Raw genomic sequence first — 24,350 nt, 5'->3', positions numbered from 1 at the left:
GTGAGCACCCAAAAAGTCAAGTATCAAGCTATGAGCTTTCTATATGCAAGAGTAGAGAGTAAACACTTTTTAGTACAAAAGGGGAGAATGGGAACCAGAAAGGAAAGATCAGACCAAAGGAAGACTAAAACCTAAGAGAGCAAACACTAAATCTTGCAGCTCCTTGATTGATGACCTGGGACTTATGGCGATCTCATCTGTGCTCCAACAGCCTGGGATGTCTCTGCATATTCAGCTTGGCTTTCTGTAGCACACATTGCCCATCTCTCAAGTCAGCTCTACTCTGTGTTTAAGGCTCCTTGGCGGCTGTCCCATAGTCCTGGCATCTTCAAGATCTTGTTGTCCCCATTACAACTTACCTTCATCGCCATAGTTCTATGCACTGGCCTTTTAGAGTTTGCCTCCAGGGAATCCAGCCCTGCCATGTTTCCTGACTCTGTATCTTCCAGGAATTTGGTGCAAGCCTCCAGGACCCTACAGCTCCTGTATTTGGCACGTCTACAAAACTGGCACCATGTGTCAAATTCTCCTGTCAGATCAGAGCATAGTCTGGCCCTTTAGACCATGGCTGCAAAAGATGCTGATTGACTGGAAGGTTGAACACAAGAAAGTATTTTCTCGGGAGATTGTTCTCCATCAGGGAACCTCTGCCTAATCCCTTTCTGTTCAGGTTCTTGCCTTGTAGGGGTTGGTCTGATGCTGCGATGTATTCAAATGCTATGTATCAGCCCCCAAGATCTGGTCCCCCCACCCCTGCTTGAGGAGATTCTCAGGGGTGAGGAGATCCTCACATATATCAGCTTTTGCTGTGTAAACCTTGCCCTTCCTTGAAGGTTAATAGAGATGCCTACAATCTGGGCTGGGAAGAAGAGAGGGGGTTGAACAAAGCTTTCTTCTTCTTCTTCTTCTTCTTCTTCTTCTTCTTCTTCTTCTTCTTCTTCTTCTTCTTCTTCTTCTTCTTCTTCTCCTCCTCCTCCTCCTCCTCCTCCTCCTCCTCCTCCTCCTCCTCCTCCTCTTCCTCTTCCTCCTCCTCCTCCTCCTTCTTCTTTTTATGGTGAAAAAATGTATATTTAGAATTAGCCATCTGGACTCACTTTAGATGATCCCAATCTTGTTGGCAACATTTAGAGCATCATAGTTAGGAGGCAAACGAACATAAGCCTTCTTCTCTCTGCCAGGCCTTTTCAAGGCATTGACTTTGGCCACATCAATGTCATAGAGTTTCTTCATGGCCTGTTTGACCTGGTGCATGTGGCCTTGACATCCACAATGAATACAAGCATGTTGTTGTCCTCTATTTTCTTCATGGCTGACTCAGTGGTTGGTGGGAATTTGATGATAGCATAGTGGTCAAGCTTGTTTCTCCTGGGTGTACTCTTTTGGGATATTTTGGCTGCCTCCGGAGCTGCAGGGTCTTGGGCCGCCAGAAAGTGGGTGACGTTCGGATCATCTTCTTTTTGTGGCTGTGGACGCCTTTCAGCACTGCCTTCTTAGCTTTCAAGGCCTTCGCTTTGGCTTCGGCTTTGGGAGGGGCAGAAGCTTCCTTCTTCACTTTCGGCGCCATCTTGGTGAAAAGAATCTTAGGAGAGATCAAGAGGGAAAGAGGAGGAAGAAAGAAAAAGTCGCCATGGTGTATGTGGATTGTGAACTCATGGCCACGAGTAGGCCATGGTGGAGTAGGAACAGGCCAGGTAGAACATGGCAAGTGATATCTTGGGGGTACTGACAGGGAAGCAGATAAAATCTAGTGATCTTAAGACCTATTATAAATTTAAAAACATTTGTGTCTTCTATTTGGAAACTTTATAATCTAAGTGAGGTAACTGCCCCTCCACATAGTATTTCCTACAACATACCTTCAAGTAGATTTACATTTTATGCCCTTCAGCTTCTTGATTGGTCAGTCTTATCCTAAAGGCACAGCTCCCTTTTCTAGTGTCCACTGTAGCTTTCTCTTTAACATGTATAACCACTATGCACCCACCCTCAATTTAATCAGACTCGGAGTCAAACTGTATCTCTGCCCTTTCTGTTCTGTCATTGTAAACCTGGGTAAGCGGAGGAAGTGCAGACTGCCCCACCATCTGAATGTTGTGTTGAACTGAAATTTCCTCCCAACAACTTAGAGTGTTGTTTTAGAATTCAGACTCACTCAGATTTACAGGAGATGCTTTCCCAGAATGTGACTGTCTTAGTTAGCGTTTTACTGCTGTGAGCAGACACCATGACCAAGGCAACTCTTATAAAGGACAACATTTATTTGGGACTGACTTACAGGTTCAGAGGTTCAGTCCATTATCAACAAGGAGGGAGCATGGCGGCATCCAGGCAGGCATGGTACAGGCAAAGCTGAGAGTTCTACATCTTCATCTGCAGGCTGCTGGGAGAAGACTGGCTTTCAAGCAACTAGGACGAGGGTCTTAAAGCCAACACCCACAGTAACACACCTATCCAACAAAGCCACACCTAATGGTGCCACTCCTTGGTCCAAGCGTTTACAAACCATCACACTGACACAAATAGTTTTTAGCTCAGTTCCTAGCAGAGCGCTAATCCCTCCTCTGACACTTCATGAGCACTGGCCACTTTTCCACTGGCTTCTGAACTTACACCAGCATTCGTTGTCTATACCACGTAGTTTCCCACTCACTGGGAAGTATGACTAAACACCACAAAAACTGTTTAAAAGACAGCGTAAGAAGAAGGATTTATTCTGTGCCATAATTCAGAGAAATCAGTCCATCACAGTGGGAGGCATGGTCACGGGAGGGATTTGGCCCGGTGGGGAGGCATCCAGGGAGGAATGTGAACATGGACTCTCAGTTTCTAGTCTTTCCTTCTTGTTCTCTTTGGGATGTCTGTCCCTGGGATGGTGCTCTCCACATCCAGGGCAGGTCTTATTGCTAATTCTATTAATCCTCTCTGGAATCGCCATCACAGAAATACCCAAAGGTTTACCCCACTGATATCCTGAGTGTCTGTTAGTCAAATCAAATCGATAACCAAAATTAACTATCACAGCTGGAGGATGAGTAAAAGTGGAATGGCCACAGGGTTTTGTAGAACGTCATAGGGTCCTGGCTGGAATTCATGGGCTGTGGAGAGCCACGGAGGACTCACTCAGCTGAGAGCTGGTATGATCTTACCTTTTTCTCAGTGGCCATAGTTTCTACGTTGAGTGTGGCATGGGGGTGGAGGGTTGAAGGAGCAGCACCATCAACCTGATCAACCTGGACGTGACTCGGTGGTGCTGGAGATTTGGAGGGGGTGGTGCAAGGTCCCTGGAGCCTGCACACTCAAGGCTGAGGAGATAGATGGAATGGGGTGATAGGAAAGAGAGGTCAACCTCACCACAATGGCTTGACCTGTGGTCAACAAGGAACAAGCTGCTTCTACTTACTAATGTGGGAATGCCATGGGGCCATCATGGCTGCAATGAAGTGGAATTGGGTGGTTTTGAGACTTTACAGGCACACAAGGGGAACTTGTGGCTCACCTGAGTCTCAAGCTCAGAGGGGGAAGGTCTGTGCTAAATGTAACAGCAAGACGTATTTTAAAGCTATCAGGCAGGGTGAGGAGAGCCTTACCTCAGAAGTGATGGAGAGCAAAGGGGGTCTATGAATGGTTCTGGAACACCTCAGCATCAGAAAGAAAGAGGGGGTGAGGGGAACCTGCAGGCACTAGGCAGGGCCCGGTGTCCAAGCCAAGGGTCGGTTATTCACAGAGACAGGGCAGGAGGAAGTGTGTTCTAGGCACTGATGCACTGGAGGACAGGAAGACAGAATGACTGATGGAGAAGGAGCTGAACACCGCTCAACAGCAGCAGGCCCAGGAAAGTGCCTCAGGGATGGTCCAGAGCAGAGAGTAGCCAGAGGCTGTCCCACAAGGCACCCACCCACCTGCTGCGACAGAAGGCAGAAACAAAAATGTAGTAGATGGAGGAGTCTGGAGGGCATTCCTCTGTCCTTTCTCTGCATGACCAGAAGGGCCCAAGTGGTGGCTAAGAAAGGCTCTCTGATGGCACGGAGGTTGTGATGTCACTGGTGAACTTCGATGGCTAGGGTGGAGAAGACATTTTCCCTACCCACTCCCTCCTTTCCTAGCCATTGACCATGCCTGCCTTAGAACAGACTATGCAGGTAGCTCCCCCATCCTGGGCTCTGCTGTCCCCAGCTATTCCAGCCATGCACATCTGTTTCAGGGTAATAAATGGTCCAGATTCACTTCAAAACTATACAATCTCTGCCTCTCCATTGGGATGCATTTATGAAACTCCTCTGTGTGCTGGGCACCTGCAGTTTTAGTTTCTTGCAGAAACTTGTTCAGTGCATGGGGGCACAGCCATGGATGCAGGCAGTGGTCTCTGAGTGGTCTTGGGTAGTCCTCTAGCTGCCACAGTCACTGGAGCCCAGGGATTCTCCAAGTGCTGGCTTCCTGTGGAGAAGTCCAGCTAAAGCACCCTGTACCTTCATATGACACTCTGCTCCCTCCTTTCTGGTGTGGAGCACTCTTGGGTACTCAGGTTGGGAGGGGCTAGGTCTTCGGCCACCAGCAATACCCCAGTGACTAATAATCTTGCACCAAGTGGCTGCTCCTCTAGCAACTGTCACTGTTCCGATTGCAGAAAGCCCCTTGTCAAAGGTTCCACTTGGGATTGGGAGCCCCACTGTGTGCAGATTTTCAGTTCAGTGGCTTGAGTTTTGCCAATCCCAGCCTCACAGGGAGGCAATAATCCAGGAGGGATCCAAGGGGAGGGAGATGGCAGGCCTTTGGCCTCCTTGGGGTTTGTGGTTTGCAGTCTCTGTGTGCCTGGGCAAGGGTGCCAGCACCCTCGTGGGAAGAGCGCCCCCTGTTCTAGCTACGCCTCCGAGGACCTGGTGGTCTCGGTGCGTGCAGTCATCCATCCATTCATTGCGACTTCTAGAGCCAAGGCCCCATGACTCCAGCCGAATCTATGAATGGGAAGAGGAAAAAAAAAAAAAAACCAACATCTATTTCCACTCCCTCCTTCCCGCCCCCCTGCCTCCCTTCCCGCCGAGCCAGCCCGACACAAAGTGACGGGGGGAGGGGGGTGTGGGGGTGTGCGAGAGCGGGTGCAAGTCTGGCTGGAGACTGTACTATTTATATACACCGGGGCTCCAGGACAAAGAGGGCAGATCCGAGTCACCCCCCTTCTGCAGCCCCAGCGTCGCCCCAATCCGCTCCTCCGTGGCTTTGATTTCACTCCCTCCTCCCCCGCGGGCTGGCAGGTGCGGGGGTGGGAGCCGTCTCCGCGGGAGCAGCGTCGCCAAGGTCCGGCTGCTGACGTCCAAGCCTCTGCTCCTGTCAATGAACAGCAGCCGCCGCCTGGGGACTGCTCTGGCAACGAGGCTGCAGACGTCATCGCCTCCTGTTGGACGCGGGGAGGGGGGGCTGTCCAAGCATCAGCGTCTCTGGCTTAAAGGAAAACTCTCTAAGTTCCAGCAGCAGGGGAGAGTGGCTCTTCAGAGCACACGCAGCCCCCCAACTCCGCCCCTATGTCAAGTGCACGCGGGCACACGGGTTGGACACTCGCCCACGCACGCACACACACGCGCGTGCACATACATGCACACTCGTGCACACACACTACTTCTAGGTGTGTGGGTCTAAAGTTGCTTCCGTCGAGAGGCTGAGCTGAGATGGACCAGTCTTCATTGGTGCCTAGAAAGCTCCTTACTGCTTTCCTGAGGATCCCAGAAAGGAAGGCGGGAGGGAGTAGCATCGCTCCTTCTTAGAGTTGTCTCCCCCTTTTGCGAGATGGCCAGCGCAGAAACTCCAAGTACCCGAAGCCCTTGGAATACTGCTGCATGGAGCATATTCGAGCATCTTGGAGAGGTCCTGGACTTGGGCCACCCGGGTTTGGCAACTTGTTTTGAGCAGCCCTGGATGGAGCCCGGATCCACCTTTCCCAGAGACTTGTCCCTACGGCCCCACTTTGAATTTGTGAACTGGCAATGAAGCAGAAAGGAGTTTTGTACTGGAGGATACTTTGGCGGGTAAGTTGATAATTTTTTTTAAATCTAACATTAGCCACTGAGAGTCCAAAGGGGGATTAAAAAGAAAGAAACAAAAGAAGAAAAGAAAACTTATCTCTCTGCAAGCTTTCTAGCAGTAAGAAAATGTGTGTGTGCGTGTGTGTGTGCCCGCGCGCGCGTGCGTGAGCAGTGTGTCAGTGTTTGTGGATGTGACTGGGTGAGCGAGGAGCGGGGTGAGGAGTGTAAGTGAGAAGCACCGGACTTTATAAAGCTTAGCAGGGGAGATGGAAGAGCCTGCAGTCAACCCCAGTGCCAAGTGACAGCCTGGGGCTCATCACTCAGGGTTCCTGGAGTTTCCGAGCTGCAAGTTCCAGAGTAGACTGCGCCCCAGCTGCAAACCGCAGCGGCTGCCTAGCCAAACCCGCAGGTGCCTCTTGAGGTGGCGCAGAGAAGGGCTGTCATGCACCTCAACCTCCTTCCTCTTTCCTGCTGCCAGTCTCCGGTCCTCAGTAGGGACAGATCTCCCTGCACCCTGCCTCTCGGTCCGTTCTCTTTTGCGAGATATCACATGAGGCCATAAAGGAGGAGGGGGCCCTGCATCGTTAGTATCTGAAAGCATCTCTGTTGCCTTCCGTAGCTTTTATTTTATTTTATTTGGCAACCCATTGAAACCACATCCCAACCATCCCGGACCAAACACTCTGAGTGTGGCTGTTTCTCCACAGCCACACGCAGGCTCCTCACAGCCAGGCAGGACCAGGAGTCCTAAGGGGGGGGGGTGGACCCCACCCAGGCTCCCTCCCACCTTAGCAGGAGACCTCTGAAGTATCTGAGGAACCTCTTCTCTTGGGTTTTGTCCTCTCAGCTCACCCTTTTAGTAGAAGGAGAAGGAGGGGGGGGGAGAGAGAGAGAGAGAGAGAGAGAGAGAGAGAGAGAGAGAGAGAGAGAGAGGAAGGAGAGAGAGGGGGAGAGAGGGAGAGAGGGAGAGAGGGAGAGAGGGAGAGAGGGAGAGAGGAGAGAGAGAGAGAGAGAGAGAGAGAGAGAGAGAGAGAGAGAGAGAGAGAGAGAGAGAGAGAAAGGGCCACATTGATGGAAGGAATCCTGGGGGTTCTGCCCAAGTCCCTGCCTCTCCTGCCTGCCTTCCGGATCCCTTCGGCAGCAATTTCTTTCCATCTCCTTTCCTGGCCTCTTCTCCCCACCCCTTTCCTCTCCACCTAACCCCACCTTCACTCTCCTCTCCGAGAGGGGAGGGCCAGGGGGAGGGGAAAAGAAAACCCCCAAACCCCAGGCCCTGGGCAGAGATGTCGAAGAAGCGCAAAGCCCTCGAGGGTGGAGGAGGTGGAGGAGAACCCCAGCTCCCAGAGGAGGAACCCACTGCCTGGTTTGGGGGCAGCAGCGAGGAGCCAGGTAGGGGGAGGGGGAGGAGACAGAGGACTGAGCACATGCGGAGAGCTTCGGAGCGGAGATGCTCCTCAGGAATGCCCCAATCTTCAGAGCAACTGGGTAGACTTACCCACAGAAGGGAAATTGGGGGTGGGGTGGAGAGGAGCTGACTAGGCCAGTGCTCGAGACCCAGATCCCTGCGAACTTGGAGCATACTGGGGGGAGAAGCTGGGAGGCAAGGGAAGGATGCAGGAGGGGCCAGGAAGGGCCGACTGAGGATGCTGGCCATCTCTCCTTCCTGCTTGCCTTGTCTGTGAAGACCCTATCCTGTGTATAGATGGCCTGTGTTGGTGCCTGAGTGCAGGACTCTGCCTGGAGGGAGGGGTGCTGGTGCTGTCCCCTAGTGCCTGTTGCCGATGGGGACAGCAGGGAGGGCCCATACCTTCTTCCGTGCTTCTCCAATCCAGGGATGTTGAGGGTTGCGTCATGAGGAATCTTCATCCTCTGCACAGGCAGGGCCTTGGGTCCTCCTGAAGTTGGAGGTGAGGGTTGAGCAGATGGATTGGTACATTTCATTTCAAGGGGAGATGGAGGAGGCAAGCAGTTGGGTTCGTCTCTGCCTGGAATGGCACCGGAGAAAAAGTAAAGATGGGAAATTTCCTGGGTAGCAAAACTGATGCTTGGCATCTCTGATCTCCACACAAAGGAAACCTAGACAGACACCTTTTATTTCACGTCAAGCATTCTGGATCTGACTAAGAGGAGGCCTAGATGTTGGAGCGAAGCCTTTCCCGGGCTGTGGGGATAAGTGAAAAGGAGGGCTCGTGAGGTTTTGCTGTTGGGTAAGCTGTAGATGATCAGGTGGTGAGAAGACTCATGGGGTGGTGTGTCCCAGGTGGCTGGGCAGGCATGAGGAGCTGTTCTGCTTGTCTGCTTTCTTCCCTGCAGCCAGACCATGGTCTGGATGGAGCAGGCTCCCAAGAGGCAGAGCATCAGATGGCCGGTGTCTCCAAGATGGAGTCCTTGGTCCATCTCCTGCGTTGTCACTAGGAACATGGGGTTGCAAAGTCCCTCTTGGAGAGAATGTGGAGCCGTGTGTGCCCTTGGAACCTTTGCAAGGTCCTGTCACATTGAGAAGCCAAGGGTCGGGATGTGGCTCTCTCTGCTTGCTGCAGTCGAGGGTTAGTGAGAGTCGATCGATCCTGCCCAGTCGCCACAAAAGAGGTGGTCTCTAATGACTGTGCCCTTTTTCATGGATTATTGCACAGTTATTGTCACAGGACAAAACCAAGCATTGCTTATATTAATCTTGTTGCGTATTTGGGTAATTGGTAGGAACTTTAGATATTGTTGATTTTTTTTTTTTTTTTGAATGGCTGAAGTTTTTCCATTGCAAGGAAGGGAATGATCACTCAATCATGGTGCCTGGCCAACTCATCAACTCTCTGTGCAGTATTATTTTTGATTTAGGTTTGCTGTGGGGCAAGAACTAAAGTCTATGTGAAGTGGCCTCGCTATCATGGTAACAACAACCCGGGTAAATGTTATGTTCCTTTCATAATTAATGAACTCACAGCTCTTAATTCTCAGAAGAGACAAGAATTACGTTTTACCAAATGTTTCTCATTGTGTGTGTGTGTGTGTGTGTGTGTGTGTGTGTGTGTGTGTTAATAGAATAAAGCAACAATCCATGGTGTGGGAAGCCCATGCTCCCAGCCACAAATAATTTCTACATCTTCCAGACATTCTACGGGGAACATATGGAGAATCACAGTGGGTAACACTGTGTACATAGGTGTCTGTCTTACAGAGAGGGCAGAGCTTCATGTGCTCTCAGAACCTTTGATGGCCCTGTCTCATTGAGAAGCCAAGGGTCAGGATGTGGCCCTCTCTGCTCGCTGCAGTCGAGGGTTAGCGGGAGTTGATCGATCCTGCCCGGTCACCATGGTGGTCTCCAATGACTGTGCATGCTTTGATGGTTCATTGCTCAATTATTGTCATGGGACAAACCAAAGCATTGATTACATTAATTTCATTGGGCATGTGCGTAATTGGTAAGAACTTTAGATACTGTTGTTGGGTTTGTTTGAATGGCTGGAGTTTTCCCATCGTCAGGAGGGAGCGATTCTATACCACCACGCCATGCTCATAGAATTCAACGATTAGCATAATTTTAAGACACTTTGCTTTTGTTTTTTAACTTACAAAACTTAAAGACTTTGCCGTGACCATTGTACTTGGTGAATCAGAACTCTACCTGAAGAGCGTCTACAGATACTGAGCTCAAGAAACCCTTGAGGGTGAGGACACTCAACTGCCCTGTTGTGACTACTTTTGCTTGGGAAATGGAGAGTGTAGCATACAAGTCATGACATAGACCAGGCATGGTGGAAATTTGTCTGTGTGTACATGACGTGTGGCTGTATGACTATTGCTCTGAAAGTTGGGGAAGGGACACTAAGTGGGTACAGGGTCTGAGTGACATGGGATCCTTTCTTGTCAGTGAGAAGCTAGTGCTGCATTTTGCAGACTCCATGCTGGTTTTGCTGTGTTCCTGTTGGAATCCAGGCCCAAACTGATGACTTTCTTGAACACTAGAGAAGAGACCTTGCTGACCTTGACCCCAAGGGCTTCTCTGACATTGTAATGAATGGCAAAGATTGCAATGACCCTGGAAAATATAAGTATGTATTAAATTAAGGCAATGGGATGTTGGATTTTAGTGGGGCCTACTGGTTTCAAGATCATGTATCAACATCTCTGCTTTATCTAAAGTTTGAAACATATCTTGTTAGGGAAGAGTGGCTTGGGGCCTTAGAGCCTAAGAACAAAACCCTTCTGTTCTTTTGTGTGTCTTTACCTACAGTGCATGCCGAGTGTGTGGTTTTCCCCAGCCCTCCCGCCAGCCTGTTGGATCCCGGCAGATGTTGGATCCAAGTCCTGTGTGGATGACTACTCCTTGGAAGTTTCTTAGGAATATGAAGTTAAGGTCACATTGGGTCACTGGCTCTATACGGGTGATTTGGTTTTCTCACCATTCTTGATTAATCTATCTTAATAATTGGTTAAAAGGGGAAAGCACATCATCATACCACAGATTTGTCTGAACATTTATTGAAGTTTCTATTAATTTTTTTTATTTATGGACATGTGTATGTGACTACACACACACACACACACACACACACACACACACACACTCCTAAAAATATCATGGTCAGAGTATAGTTTTCCTGTAAACCCTAGTAGGCTCCACGTCTAGCATATGTACTATGGGGTTTTTGGAAAATATCCACATACAATGTTTATCTTAATGATTTAGAGACGTTGGATGTGCAATTGAATGATAGTAGCAATCGTTTTTGTTTCCCCTTTGCTATGGCTAAACTTTGTTGTGTTTGATACATCTGGGAAGAGGGAAACTCACCTGAAGAATTGCCTCCATCAGATGGGCCAGTGGGAATGTTTATAGGGCATTTTCTTAATTGGTAATTGATGTAGGAGGGTCCGCCCACTGTGGGCGATACCCTCCCTAGGCAGGTGGACCAGGGCTGTCTTAGGAAGGTAGGTGAGCAAAGCCATGGCTCTGATTCCTTCCATGGCCTTCTGCCAGTTCCTGCCTCCAAGATCTTGCCTTGACTTCTTACCCTGACTTCCTTCATTGACGGACTGTGACCTGAGCATTGTAGGTTGAAATAGACCTTTCCTTTCAAGTCACGTTCAGTTATGGTGTTTACCGCAGCCATGGAATGCCAACTAGGACATTCTTGTTTGAACTTTTCTTCATTGGTATGGACTGGAACATAAGAGTGTGTCATACATGGCAGATGCCTGTGAGGCTAATGGAAATGTTGAAGCCAGTATGCAAGTTATCTCTGAATATACTGCATCTTCGTATTTATTGATCTTTTAAGAACAGATGTCATTCTTTTCCTACTCTTGTCCTGTTTGTTTCCTGTGAGTTTCTTTTCGAGGCATTATAATTTACTTAAGGACTTTGGTTTAATCACACGATTAAACTGGCTACTCTTCACTGACACCACACTGAACCCCATTTTCCTCAGGCACCCCCAGAAATCTTTTCTCAGCCCCTATAGGTCCCATCAGGTTTGTCACCCTTCTCACTGCACCTCAGCCCAATGCCTACCTACGTCTTTCCTGTTCTGTCTTCACATTCCAACCTCTATTTTTTCTGAGATGGCTTATGGGCATGAAATAATGTCAGTTGTCTAGTATTAAATTCTTCTCGCAAGTGTTTGAAAAGTAGACAGCTTCCCTCTTAGTTCATTGTTTCACGTGTGAGGTAGCTGAGCCTCCCGACCTTGTGTTCTTGGTGTCTGGAACCAGGTATGGGCCAGCCCTGGCCAGAGTTGCACAGGGTTGGCCTAGGAAGGTCCTGCTTGTAGTTTTCATTCCTGGAACCATGATGATATCGTCCATTGCTACTCCTTTGTCTCTTGAATCAATGACAGAAGTAAGTTGATGGTTTCCTATAAGGGAACATCTTTCTGATATCAGAATGACAGTGAGCTTGATGATTTCTGCATAATGGTCATGGGTAACTGGCTTTGGGGCAGTCTGAAACTATTGATGTGGTAGGTTGATTCAATTTGATGCCTCAAAAACTAATTAAAAGTGACTGTTGATAGCTACCTGGTTTACATCTGTGCTCCCCCCAATAGCTGTGCTTATATCTCCTACCCATGAGTACTCTTGATAGAATCAGTAGACTTAAGAACATTGACAACTCTTTATATGTTATGAAAAATACTCTTCTCATAATATATGAAAATGAATGACCCATGATCATTCCAAGGCACAACCTGTGGAAGGAGACTTAAGAACATTGACAACTCTTTATATGTTATGAAAAATACTCTTCTCATAATATATGAAAATGAATGACCCATGATCATTCCAAGGCACAACCTGTGGAAGGAGCTCATGTTAATGACAACTATCGAAGAACACATCTTATACAGTTAGAGGACAGAGCTATTTGGTTGTCTGACAAACCTGAAAGACCATTAGCTGGGAAGGCAGTTTCTATACAGGACCAGGTCTGAGCTACAGAAGAGCCATCTTTTGACCCGCAGTCTACTCTAAGGCAACCTGAGAGTTTAAGATCCTCAGAATTCTCCTGACAGCTGCCCCTCCCCTCCAGGGTAGAACAGCCTTGGGAACAAACAGGAAGGTTATGTAACAATGCTGCCTTCTAGCCCTTCTGTGGCCAGCCTGAATAATACAAAGAGAACATTTGCTCCTCAGGTAAGCAGAAATTAGCTTCACCTGCTTAGCTTGAGGAGTACACTTAATAAAGAATTGTTCAGCCATTAAAGGAAAAAGAAATCCAGTTACGAGCATGCCGACTTTAGCTTTTCTTCCCTGACCAATACGAGGCAGCAGCCACAATGACCAGCACAGAAGGGTGCACAGAGAGGTGCAGGAAGCTCTCCTCCAGCCTTGCCCTAAGGTCAATCACACTGATGTAGTCAAAGGCCATATGGTACCCTATATGATAGAGGTCTATGTAGGTGACGCCTTATTGAAACGTGGGCCTCTTCTCCACTTCTCTTCTTCACCCCGTTTAATTCACTTGTATGTATTTCGTGATTTATCAGCATACACAGATCTATTTTGTTTTCATATCTAAAGCATTTATATATCCATAAATTAATATTTATATTTAGAATATTTAAATATTTTGGGACTTATCAGCATATACACATCTACTCTGTTTTCACATATATAATATTTATACATTCATAAATTATTATTTATACATTTATAATATTTACATGTTATACATTATATGAATATATATTGTATTAATTTATTTTATGCATTTGAGTGTTTTGCTTGCATGCATGTATGCCCACAATGGCCTGCAGACAGTTGTGAGTTGCCATGCAGGTGATGGAAACCTAACCTAGGTCCCCTGGAAGAGCAACAAGTACATTTAACCACTGAGCCTTCTCTCGGCCTGACCTTAGTTTTTAAAAAATTGTCTGCTTAGTATTCCACGGGATAGCAGTCTATAACTGATTTAATTAAACACTTTAAAATAATGTTCGAGATAATAGCACTTTGCTTTAATAAATAATGAATAGTAAGCAAGCAGAGAATACTTGTTGAGTGGCTCTATAAATCTATATGTTTTTAGAGTCCTGGATATAGGAAGTAGCTCACAGATGTGAGCCCTGTGTGAATTTGTCTGAAGGCCAGTTCTCTCACGTCAGCCTCCCTGTGGTGTATGCACTAGGGCACCAGGCAAACATTCCTTCAAACCAGAGGATAGAATAGTCAAAGTTTAAAGTCTTTGCTGAGAAAAGATTACATCTTCAAATCCTTTTTAAAAGATATCTTTATGTGTTTGAGTTTTTGCCTGCGTGTATGTCTGTGCGCCATGTGCATGCAGTACCCACAGGAGCCAGGAGAGGGCATCAGAGGCCCAGGAAGTGGCCTTACAGGATGGTTGTAAGCCACCTTGTCGGGGCTGGGAATCGGTGACTGCGTAGGAATGGAACCTGGCTCTGCTACAAGAGCAAGCATCCAGTGCTCTCAGCACCGGAGTCACCTCTCTGGCCTCTTCAGAGGGTTTTGTAGACTATGAGATGGTTTAACTTCTGTTCTCCAACTCAAGTGGGTACGGCATCATTGCTGTGGTGGCTATTGCTGATTATTAACTTGATTAGATTGCAAGAACCTGGAGTTTAATGGAGCATATTTTGAGTGAGTCTGTGATGACATTTCCAGAGAGAATTAACCGGGCTAGGGGGAGATCCATCTTAAATCAGGTGGCGTCCCAGAGATTGTAAGAGGCACACTATAGACCAGCGTTTCGTTTTAACAATTTGTTTTGTTTTGTTTGTTTGTTTGTTTGTTTGAGGTAGGGTCTGGGCTTCTTATTTTTCCGTGACCCAAGCTAGGATCTTGGAAGAGGGAATCTCAGTTGGGAAAAGCGTCTCCATGAGATTGGCCCGTAGGTGAGTCTGTGGGATGTTTTCTTGATTAATGATTAACATGGGAGGGCCCAGCTCGCTGTGGACAGTGGTGGTGAGTTAGACGAAAAGCAGGTGGGGTTGGGGATTTAGCTCAGCGGGGTTGGGGATTTAGCTCAGCGGTAGAGCGCTTGCCTAGCAAGCGCAAGGCCCTGGGCAAGCCATGGGTGCGAGCCTGTTGGCAGCTCTCTTCCAAGCCTTTGGATCCATTCCTGCCTCCAGGTTCCTGCCCTGAGTTCCTGCCCTGGCTTCCATTATAGTGAACTGAAATTTATAAGAAGTAAACCCTTCCATCCACAAGTTGCTTCTGGTTGTGATGTTTATCACAGCAAAGGAAAGAAAATCAGGTCAAGGTCTTGTGTAGCTGCTCAGACTGGCTTTAAATTTCCTATGTCGCTGAGGATGGTCTTGAACTCATGACCCTCTGCTGGGATTACAAGTAGTGTACTGCCACGCCTGGCTCTGTCTAGTATTAAATCAGTTATTGGCAGATTTTATTCTTGAGAAAAGTTCCAGATATGGTTCACATACCTCAGATTTTTTTTTTTCAATTTGGGTAAAGGACCTTATAACAAACTAGATATTTCCTTTAATTGGTGTCAGCACAGATAATCTTGGTTGACAGATACGGCAAACATCTCTCTGCTGCATAGAGTGTGGTCCCGTTGTGTGTGGTACTCATACTGTTGACTTCTGGGAAGGATTTGGGTGGTCCCTGAGGCTGAAAGTGGGGAAAGGCTTGGGTGACCCTGTCTGGGCAGTTGTGTCTCCTTCTCAGAAAAACCACTCCAGATTTAGGAATCTCTGCCTGGGAAAGCCTAGAGTTTATTCAGGAGAGGACAAATCTTTTGTCTTTCCCTGAGATGTGACTTTGAATTCTGTTCATCTCTTTGAGGTGCTCATACGCTGAGGCATAGCGAGTCATTTGCTGGTCTCTCTTATGGCTAACCTATGCTAACTGTGAAGTGGAGCTGAAAGGGACCAGCATGCCTTTATGTCACCCCTCACTCGCATGTGGTGACTCTCAAGCTTCAGTGACGGGGGCTGTGAAGGTGCGAGGGACCTCCAGTTATCTTAATTTCTATAGCAGTGTACCACAGGAAGCCGCTCTCTTTGTATGGAGCAGAAGGCTAATGATTGGAACTGCAGAGGCCTCTCACATCGAGGCTTTGGTGGCTGCAGATGTCAGGACACAAAGCGTGGAAGGACCCCGGCTAGCAGGTGACAGGTGAGGGGTTCAGAGCCCAGGAATGCGGTTATCTCCTGTGTGCTCATTGGTATGTGGTACGAGAGGTGACTCTTGGGAGACCCCAGGGCCTTGGATAACTCAGAACAAATTCTTACATGTCTTTGACGAAGCTTTTTCAACAGAACCAGCGTAGCCTGGTCTGTTCAGGTTGCTGGGTTAGATATTCACGGGCATATTGTCCACAAGTCTGTGGGGACTCAGGTCCTGGAATTCTTTTCAAAATGTGAGCAAGAGTTTGAGCCTCCAGGCTCTAAGATTATGCTACTGAGGGCAGTTTCCCTCCTCCAAGCACCGGAAGGCCCCCACACTTGAACCGTTCTTACGTTGCGTTCCTTCTTTGCTTGAAGTCAACTGGAGCATCTCGATGGAGGTCAGATCGCTCTTCTGTCTCTCGCCTGGTGTCACCCCTGACTTGGGATTTCAATGGAGATTACTGGGTATTGTCGCTATGATTTTATTTATTTATTTATTTATTTATTTATTTATTTATTTATTTATTTATTGGAGCTGGGGACCGAACCCAGGGCCTTGCGCTTGCTAGGCAAGCGCTCTACCACTGAGCTAAATCCCCAACCCCGTCACTATGATTTTCAAATGATAAAATAATGACAAATATGTCCATGCAACCATAACAAAGAACAGAGTCTATGGTACGATAAGTGTCTAAATGTGTATTTGATAGAAAATTTGCCATAATACACAGGAAAAACCATCTCTACTTGGCTGATAATGTTAGTTTAATGTATTATCATCTTTGCCTAATATTACCCCTTAGACCCACGTCGTCCAGTTCCTGCCCAGTGTCTTACCTATTTGCTTTCTAAGACCACAGGAATTACCTGGAATTAGGTGCAGTAGACACAGGTGTAGCGGTGAATAATTAAAGTGGGACCCCCACCTCATGCCACGGCCGGCGACTCTCTGGGCCCTGCGGGGATCTCTCCGCCTCCATGACTGTCTCCATTGATGGCTGTCTGTCTCCCGCCTCTTTGCGGTGGTCTCTGCTCACATTCCCAGCATCTGCCTGCTGTGGTTCTAGTCACAACTCCCAGGAACCCGTTAAAATCAAAACTCCAGAGGCTTGTAATTTATCAATCAGATTCCTATCAGTAAATTCTCACCCCACAAAACACCCACACAAAATACTCAGAGCCAATTGATATTGATATAAGCCGCCCACCTGGATAAGACAAATTGTCCTGTAATTATCCTTCTCTCACAAGATTTTCGTAGCTACCTGTGGCTATTTAAAGCCACACGGGGGTGGGTCATCCTTCTCCTCCTCCACCTTGGTTTCTTCTCTCTCCTGCCTTTCAAAACCTCTGTCCCTGCCTTTCTTTTCACTGCCCAGTCACAGGCCTCGCCTTAGCTTGTGCCTGCCCTCATCTGCATAGAGACACCAGTCCACACACAGGTATAGGTGATTCAGTCATGATGTCATGACCTCAGAGAGACAGTTTTGAGCACAGCAAGGCTAGGCCCATTACCACAGTCTTGCTCAGTAATCATTCAATGATTGAATAGTCTGACCCAAGCACAAAGAGCCGAGCCTAGATCCCTGGCAGCCATGCAAAATGCTATCATGACTGGGTGTGCTGGTACCCCAGGCACATGGGAATAGGAGGACTTCTGGGGCTTGTTGGCCAATCCCAAACCAATGAGTTTTAGGATGATCATCGAGAGGCCCCGTCTCAAAGCAATGAGGTAGAATACTATACTGGAGGACACCGGATGTAGTCCTCTGGCACCCCCAGGAGCTGACACCAGTGCACATATCCACACACATGTGTACAAACACATACACAAAAAACATACGTAAGAGAAAATTTATGTTCTTTCAGGTGGTAGCTGGTTTACAGGACAGATCACTTTAAAGTGAACATGCTATGTTTCGTTAAGCAATCTTGTTATCGAAGAAGAAAACATCTCCCGGTTATCAGAGAAGATGGATTACAAAAACTGACCCCAAAACAACAACGAAACCCCACAACAAACTTCAAGGCAAGACCATGTTACTATGTCCGCATCCACAGGCTAAATCTGCTGTGGCCGTGGCAGGCGTAGTCCTCTGTCCTTGGAGTTGGGGAACCACTCAGTAGACTCCCAGCACCTGTTTAGACAGCCAGGAGTGTAGCGCACTCTTGCAGTCCCCTTGCCGGGGAGGTGGAGACAGGTGAATCCCTCAGTGGTCAACTTGGTCAGCCTAATCTGAGAGTGTGTGGTCCTCTCAGATTAGGCATGTCAACTTGACCTCCAAAAACAGGTGAATGGCACCCAGCGCTGTCTCTGGCCCTGGGCATACATCTGCACAGGCACATTTTATCTTGCCTAGTTTAGCCAGGTAGGCCTTGGGCTCTCCCAGGGGACACCTGATCTTCCTGCAGTGTCTTCAGAGCCAGGATTTAGGGAATACACCGCCAGTGTTTACTTAAAAAAAAAAAATCAAACTTCAGTTAATAGATGCTTTGCTTAGAGTTCAACCAGCTTTAGTGAAATTTCCTTTTACTCCCTGCCCCCCCCCACCCTCCCCATTTCATTCAAATTATAGACTCTGGAATCCTTAGAGACCTTGGCTGCAGAACATTTCTGAATTGGTTTCAATCAGTGTTTTCAAATTCTGCCTCTTTGTGGGTCATGAAGTCACTCTATCTTTAACTGTATTTTGAAACACTGAATGGGGTGGAAAGAAGAGGAGGGAAAGAGGGAAGGAATGGGGGGGGAGAGGGTTAGAGAGGAGAAAGGGGGAGACGGACTGTGCCGTTTAACACTTGCTGTGTGAATGACACTTTTACAGTAATTTCAAAAAGTCAGAACTCCCCACCCCATCCAAGTACAAGGAGCTGTGAACTAGATCCTTTTCCCAGATGTTAACGCCACAGTTGGGGCACAGCAGTGGCCAGGCTGTGTTGGCTTCTCGGTAGAAATTAATAAATAAATGGAGGCAAGTCTTGCTTGGTTAATGTTTGTGTTTTGAAGGCCCCCGAAGCCTGGGTCTGAGTCTTTAGATTCCTGTGTGGTCTGGTGTTGGTATCTGCCATCTGACTGTGTGTCTCTCTTGTCTGAGCTTGGACTCCCCAGTTCCAACAAAAACACAGACAGGCACACCTCAGGGTTCCATCCGGTCAGTCTTCCTATAATGAGCACCAGGGTAGGTGCCCTACAAATATCTCCTCTTCTTAATGAGACACAGAAGGATAGAGCAGAGGAGTCCAGAACACATGGTTAGTCCCAGGCACCACAAAGCTTAGCTCCCTTCCAGGCTGCAGGTGCCAGCCCCCCAGCAGCTAGAGTCCCCACTCCAGTGTTCAGTATGGAACGTTCCCCGTGTCCTCACAGAGCCAGGGGCATGCTCTTCTTTCTAACATCAATTTTATACTCTCAAAAACTTTTCACACCTAATTCCCAATCTTTATTTCAATGTGGTTGGGGAATAATTATGTTTTATTTTTCTTTGAGTGAGATTCTTTGCGGCTTGCAGAGTGTAGCTTTTCTTCTCACCCCCTCACGCTCCAGGAGGCCGGAGCGTGGCGTGCATGATTTCTGCCTTCATCGTTGTGTGTCAGGTGTCACTTCTTATTAAATAGTTCAGTGTGTTTAAATGAAGCTGGGAAACTCGCAGAAGTACATATAGTTCTTTAGTTTTTCTCTCATCGAGAGTGAAATCTGACTGGTGCAGATTAGAGCTAGAGGCCCAATAATGAAAGCAATTAGGTAAAAAAAAAAAAGAAAAAGAAAAACAAAAAAACCCCAGTAGCTGCCTGCGTGCCTATTTGCTGAACTAAATCGGAATTATCTCTGGGAACGTCCCACAGTGTTGCCGTCCTCTGTGCTGCTTTATCTCCCAGGCCTGGTACTTTTTAATTATTTTCTTTGATCACTTATAAAAAAAGTTTTTATTTATTATATTTTGTTAAAAACATCATGCCTGCATGTGTCATTGTATATGTTTGTACACACCAATGCAGTACCTATGAAAACCAGAAGAGGGCATCAGATCCCCTTGAGGGGAATTACAGGCTGTTGGGAGGCACCAGAATGGGTACCAGGAACCAAATTTGGGGCTATTGCAAGAGCAGTATGCGTTCTTAATGGCCCACCCGTCTCTCCAGCCCCAATTCTCCTTTTTAAAAGGAGAATTCTCCTTGTTTTGCTTCCCCTGCTCCCACCTTTAGTAATAAATGTCTTCACAACTGGCTTCTTTAATTGGCAAAGCGCGGCAAACCAGGGACAATTTGGAAGGGACAGAGAAGAGGAAACAAAGACCTCAGCCCCAGAGTCTCACAGGAGGGAGAGGATGGGCAGGACGTTGTTTTCGTAGCTCGTAGGAATTTTTTGTCTCCGCAGGAAGATAAGAAATGTACACACAAGCAGCAAACGAGCAGTTTTATAGAGTCCATCACGCTAAGCCATGCAGATGTTTCCAGAAGAGAACCTCACTCTTCCCGGACTTGGATACTGTAGATCACCGACAGCTTGAGGTGTCCAGGAGTCATTCCGTGGCGTTCCTCGTGTCCAGGTGTCTTAGAGTTAGCAATCAACAGTCATTCCCTTGCAATTTCGAACTCCGTAAGGAGCCTTTATCCCCTCTGGTGTCAGAAAGGCTGCCTGGGAGTTCCTTTCTAATGATCCGGCTACCAGCGGACTCCAGCATGTGTGCTCTGATGATCGGGCTGGTGCATTTTATATCATTTTAAATATTATTCATTTGTTTTTGAACAAAAACTCAGTACAGCTAATAAACCATTTAAATTATGGTATATAATAAAAATTTATTTTATGCCATTCAGTAATATTTCAAAAATTTCTCCACATAGATATTTACCATTTTTCCATTTTTCTTTAGTTATTGTCATCTCCTTCTTATGCCCTTAATAAATGGAGACATTCCTTACTTTAGCTCTTTTTAAAATTATATTTATTTATATATTCTCTCTCTGTCTCTCTCTCTCTCTCTCTCTCTCTCTCTCTTTCTCTCTGTATGTGTGTGTGTGTGTGCTTCAGAATTTTCCCATTTCTCATGGTGGTGGCTTTTGGGCAGAGACAGGTAATTTGCATCGAGGATACAGCTCTCAAATGAAACCAAATCTCACAGCAGCGGAGCCTTAAATCTTCAGCTGGTTTTAGGTTTGCGTTTCTTTCTGTTTCTCAGTGGTGTCTAAAAGGCCCTGCGTGCTCCCAGCTCAGGCCTTTCATGAAGGCCTTTCTTCTTAATCAAGAGTAGATGCTGGCGATGGGATTTTAACCAAGTGGCTTTCAAGCTCCTTTGGATGCGACTATGGGACTTTTTCTTACTTCTGTCTGATAATCATCCTCACGGTGCCTCTTAGCAGGAAGCCCTGGTCAGAAGTGCTAAGCTTCCTGTGTCACCATGGCCACCGGGTTGGGATTTAAGAATCTCCATGCTGGAACATGTTCCCAACTCGCCCTGTAGACCATGACTGTTCTTGGCGTGTCTGGTTCTGCCTTCCTCTGTCTCCAAGGATATCAGATTCCTTGATGTTTCTGAGGCGTCTTTTAGAAACCTGTTCTCAGCAAGGGCTCTCCTGCCATGGAGGGTGGCTGTGGAAGGCCTGGTGGCAGTGACGGCTTGGCCTGTGTCATCAGTGAGAAAGGCTCTGTCCCTTACAGACCAGAGGGGCTTGGATGAGATACTTCACAAAACTCAGTCAATGCATTGGACTGGTTAAGCCTGGCTTGTGTGGACACGCTGGGCACGCTGGCCATCCCGCACAACACCCTGTGCTGGTCTGCCGGACCTGAGTTGTCCTGTTTCCCAGGGGGTGTCTTCAGAACAGAGTGTCCTCCTGGGGTGGAAGCATCCCCACAGACCCCAGGTTCTACTGCCTGTCATTTTTGGGTGCTTCCTCCTCACCTTGCAGTCTCTCTGCCTGGCGCTCTCCCTGCTCAGCGCCTGCACAGACTTCTCACGGTGTGTTCCTCACTCACCGTTAGCTCTTGGGGAAACTCAGTGAGTTTTCTATGAAGAATGGAGGTCTGAGGCTAGAGAAGGGACAGTGTACAGAAGTAGCAGCCTGCCCATCCACAGGTATAGGACACAGGAATCACCCCTCCTGAGAACAAATGTAGAGTTGATAGGTGGCTGGGCCATTGCTGGGTCTCCCAGCAACATGGAGGACCCAAAAGGCAACAGCCAAGCCTTCAGTGGACAGCCTCACAACGACACAGAGGACTCGGGTCCAAGAACTTGAAGACAAATACCTGCCACCTAGGAAAACATTTGGGACCATTTCCCCATTTCATCATCCCCCTCCCTGTTTCCATGACACCCATTCTCTTAAATTATTACCCCTTTACTATTTAGTCATAAAGTACTCTTCTACTTTTAGAGTAAAAGGCTAATAACAGTGATTTTTCAAATTTTCCAAGGGCTAAACATTTCCATTAGTTTCCTTATTTTTAATGTCATCACCCCTTCTTACAACCAGTGTGGCCTGTGACACAGCCCCAGGGGTGAGACTGAAGTTCAAGGTCTTCTCTCTGGGGATCAGCAGGACGCTCATGACGAAAAGAGTATTTTGTGCTCAGTGATGGTGTCTCCCTCTCCTCCATTGCTCTCAGAAGCCCGGCAGTCACATTCTTTTTCTAAACATGTAGAGGATTTGGGGGTGCGCTTAGAGCATTACCCTCACATCCAGTTCCACCTCGTCTTTCTACCGCACCCCCCTGGGTTTTCCTCATTTATTTGTTGGTAATCTTATTTCTCTTACCACTGTTGCATATGTCCTTGTAAACTGTATGTAATCTCTTTCGGAGTAGACTCTGAATAAAAATAAAAACAAACAGCACCAGGGAGCAAACGCAGATTTTGTCTTCTGGTCCTTCTCCGGTCTGTGCACACCTGCTGGCCCACATCCAGTCAGCTCCAAATGCAAGAACAGCCAGCGCATCATGGTGAGAGGCAGGGCAGGCCTCATGTATGAGCTCAGAGGAGAGATTGAGGAGGGGTAATAGTGACTTGAATGGGAGAGCACACCCCTCATTCTAAGGCACCTTCTGGAAGCATGGGGGAGACCCAGGGTGAGGCCAGTTTCTGGGGAAAGTGACCCACATCTTACATAGTTGTTATCAAAAGCAACCTCTATTGTGACCTCCCCTAAATTCCTTGTGAGTTGCTTGGCCAGGGAGCGTGCTTCAGGGCTGTCTGATGCAAGCAGGCAGCTCTGGACTGCATGTCAGAGACAGCAAAATTACCACATCTCTTGTGCTACACTTGGTCTTAGCCAAAGGGCTTGTATGAGACTCTGCTGTTTCCATGTGCTTCCAGCTGCAAACGCAAACCTAAAGCCACATTCTGTCTCCCAGGCAGCATAACCGACCTGGGGACACAAAGTAAGGACTCTGGAGTGAGGGTTCAGGGAAACAGTTGAGAGTCTGGGAAGAGTAAATCCCCAAAAGTTAGAGTCTGGGCTCTCCCTACCACAGCCTTCTTCAGCTACCCAGCTCAATCTCTCAACCCTGCTGCACAGCTGTTTGAGGCTTGCCCTCCCTGAAGCCCAAGCTGGACTTGTGTCCTTTCAGTGTGGTCTCTCCTGCTGGACCCTCACCTAGGAGATGGCCACACATTCACCATGTCACCTATCCAGTACTTGGGAGGGTGCTTTTCTGCCATAGCCATGTAGGCTCCCCTCCTCCCCCTTTCCTCTTTCCCTTCCCCCTCCCCCTCCTCTCCCCTCCCCCTCCTCCTCCCTTAAGTCTTTCCCATTGCTACTGTCTTAATTTAGGTCCTCACCATCTCCTACTTAGAAGACTCCACTTTCCCTATTTGGTTTTATATGCTGTTTTTTTTTTTTGTTTTTGTTTTTGTTTTTGTTTTTTTTTTTAAATCTGTATACTGATTCTTACAAAACAAAACAAAACACGCTCCTATTAAACCCCTGTCCTGGCTAGTTTTATGTCAAGTTGACACAAGCTAGAGTCATCTGAAAGGAGGGAACTTCAGTTGAGAAAATGCCTGTGGTGGTTTGAATAGGTTTGGTCCCCGTAGACTGGTGTGTTTGAATGCTTGGTCCACAGGGAGAGGCACTATTGGGAGGTGTGGCCTTATTGGAGGAAGTGCATCACTCTGGAGGCAGGGCTTTGAGGTTTCCTATGTTCAAACTCCACCCACTGTGGATTTTAGTCTCCTTCTGCTGCCTGGGGATCAAGATGTAGAACTCTCAGCTTCTCCAGCACCATGTCTGCCTGCACCCTGCCATGCTTCTTGCCATGATGATAGTGAACTAAACCTCTAAACTGTAAGCCTTTATAAGAGTTGTTTTGGTCATGGTGTCTCTTTGCAGCAATAAAACCCAAACTAAGTCAATGCCTCCATAAGATCCTTATGTAGAGTTAAAACTTTAACCTCTCTGGGACTTAGTGCCTTTTGCCTTGAGGTCTTGTGCTTGAGCCCCAACCCAGTGCCTTTCTTTCTGTGGTGTGCTTGCCCAAAACTTTGTCTTGAGTTCTGAGACAGCTATTTTGTAGGAACTGTTAACCCATCTACTTGATCCTTGTATGCCACTCTATTAATACCTTTCTTGTAAGCTTTTATGTTCATTTTCTATGGTCCTCGATTCTCTGTTATGGACTCTTTGCATGGTTTTAGAGATGCAGCAGTCAGTCTTGTCTCTAAGCATTATACTTACAACATTTGGCACCACTTTGGGGGTCTTTACCTGTGTACTGTGATTGGTCATCTCTCATCAAAGTGACTGGCAATTA

At 47.4% G+C, this 24,350-nt stretch overlaps 1 protein-coding gene and 1 pseudogene across 7 annotated transcripts in view; one reads left to right on the top strand and one right to left on the bottom strand.

Moving 5' to 3' along the window:
- Positions 1 to 1,020: 1,020 nt before the first annotated feature.
- Positions 1,021 to 22,463, bottom strand: Rpl23a-ps4 (ribosomal protein L23a, pseudogene 4; annotated as a pseudogene).
- The window catches only part of Pde10a (phosphodiesterase 10A), a 452,326-nt gene continuing 433,457 nt past the window's right edge, over positions 5,482 to 24,350 (top strand). For 3 of the 7 annotated variants that reach the window (NM_001388511.1, NM_001388509.1, NM_001388510.1), the window contains exon 1: positions 5,482 to 6,017. Coding sequence is in view for 4 of the 7 variants with exons in the window: in XM_039089171.2 (XP_038945099.1) it covers positions 7,298 to 7,403 (106 nt within the window). In the remaining 3 variants the exon portion in view is untranslated. Of the gene's footprint in view, positions 6,018 to 6,960; positions 7,404 to 24,350 lie in introns of those variants that run through there. The other 4 variants (XM_063272590.1, XM_063272582.1, XM_039089171.2 and 1 more) reach the window with 3 other exon arrangements.

This window comes from Rattus norvegicus, chromosome 1 (assembly GCF_036323735.1).
Source record: "Rattus norvegicus strain BN/NHsdMcwi chromosome 1, GRCr8, whole genome shotgun sequence".
NCBI lineage: Eukaryota > Metazoa > Chordata > Mammalia > Rodentia > Muridae > Rattus > Rattus norvegicus.
This window is presented reverse-complemented; position numbering and strand designations above follow the sequence as displayed.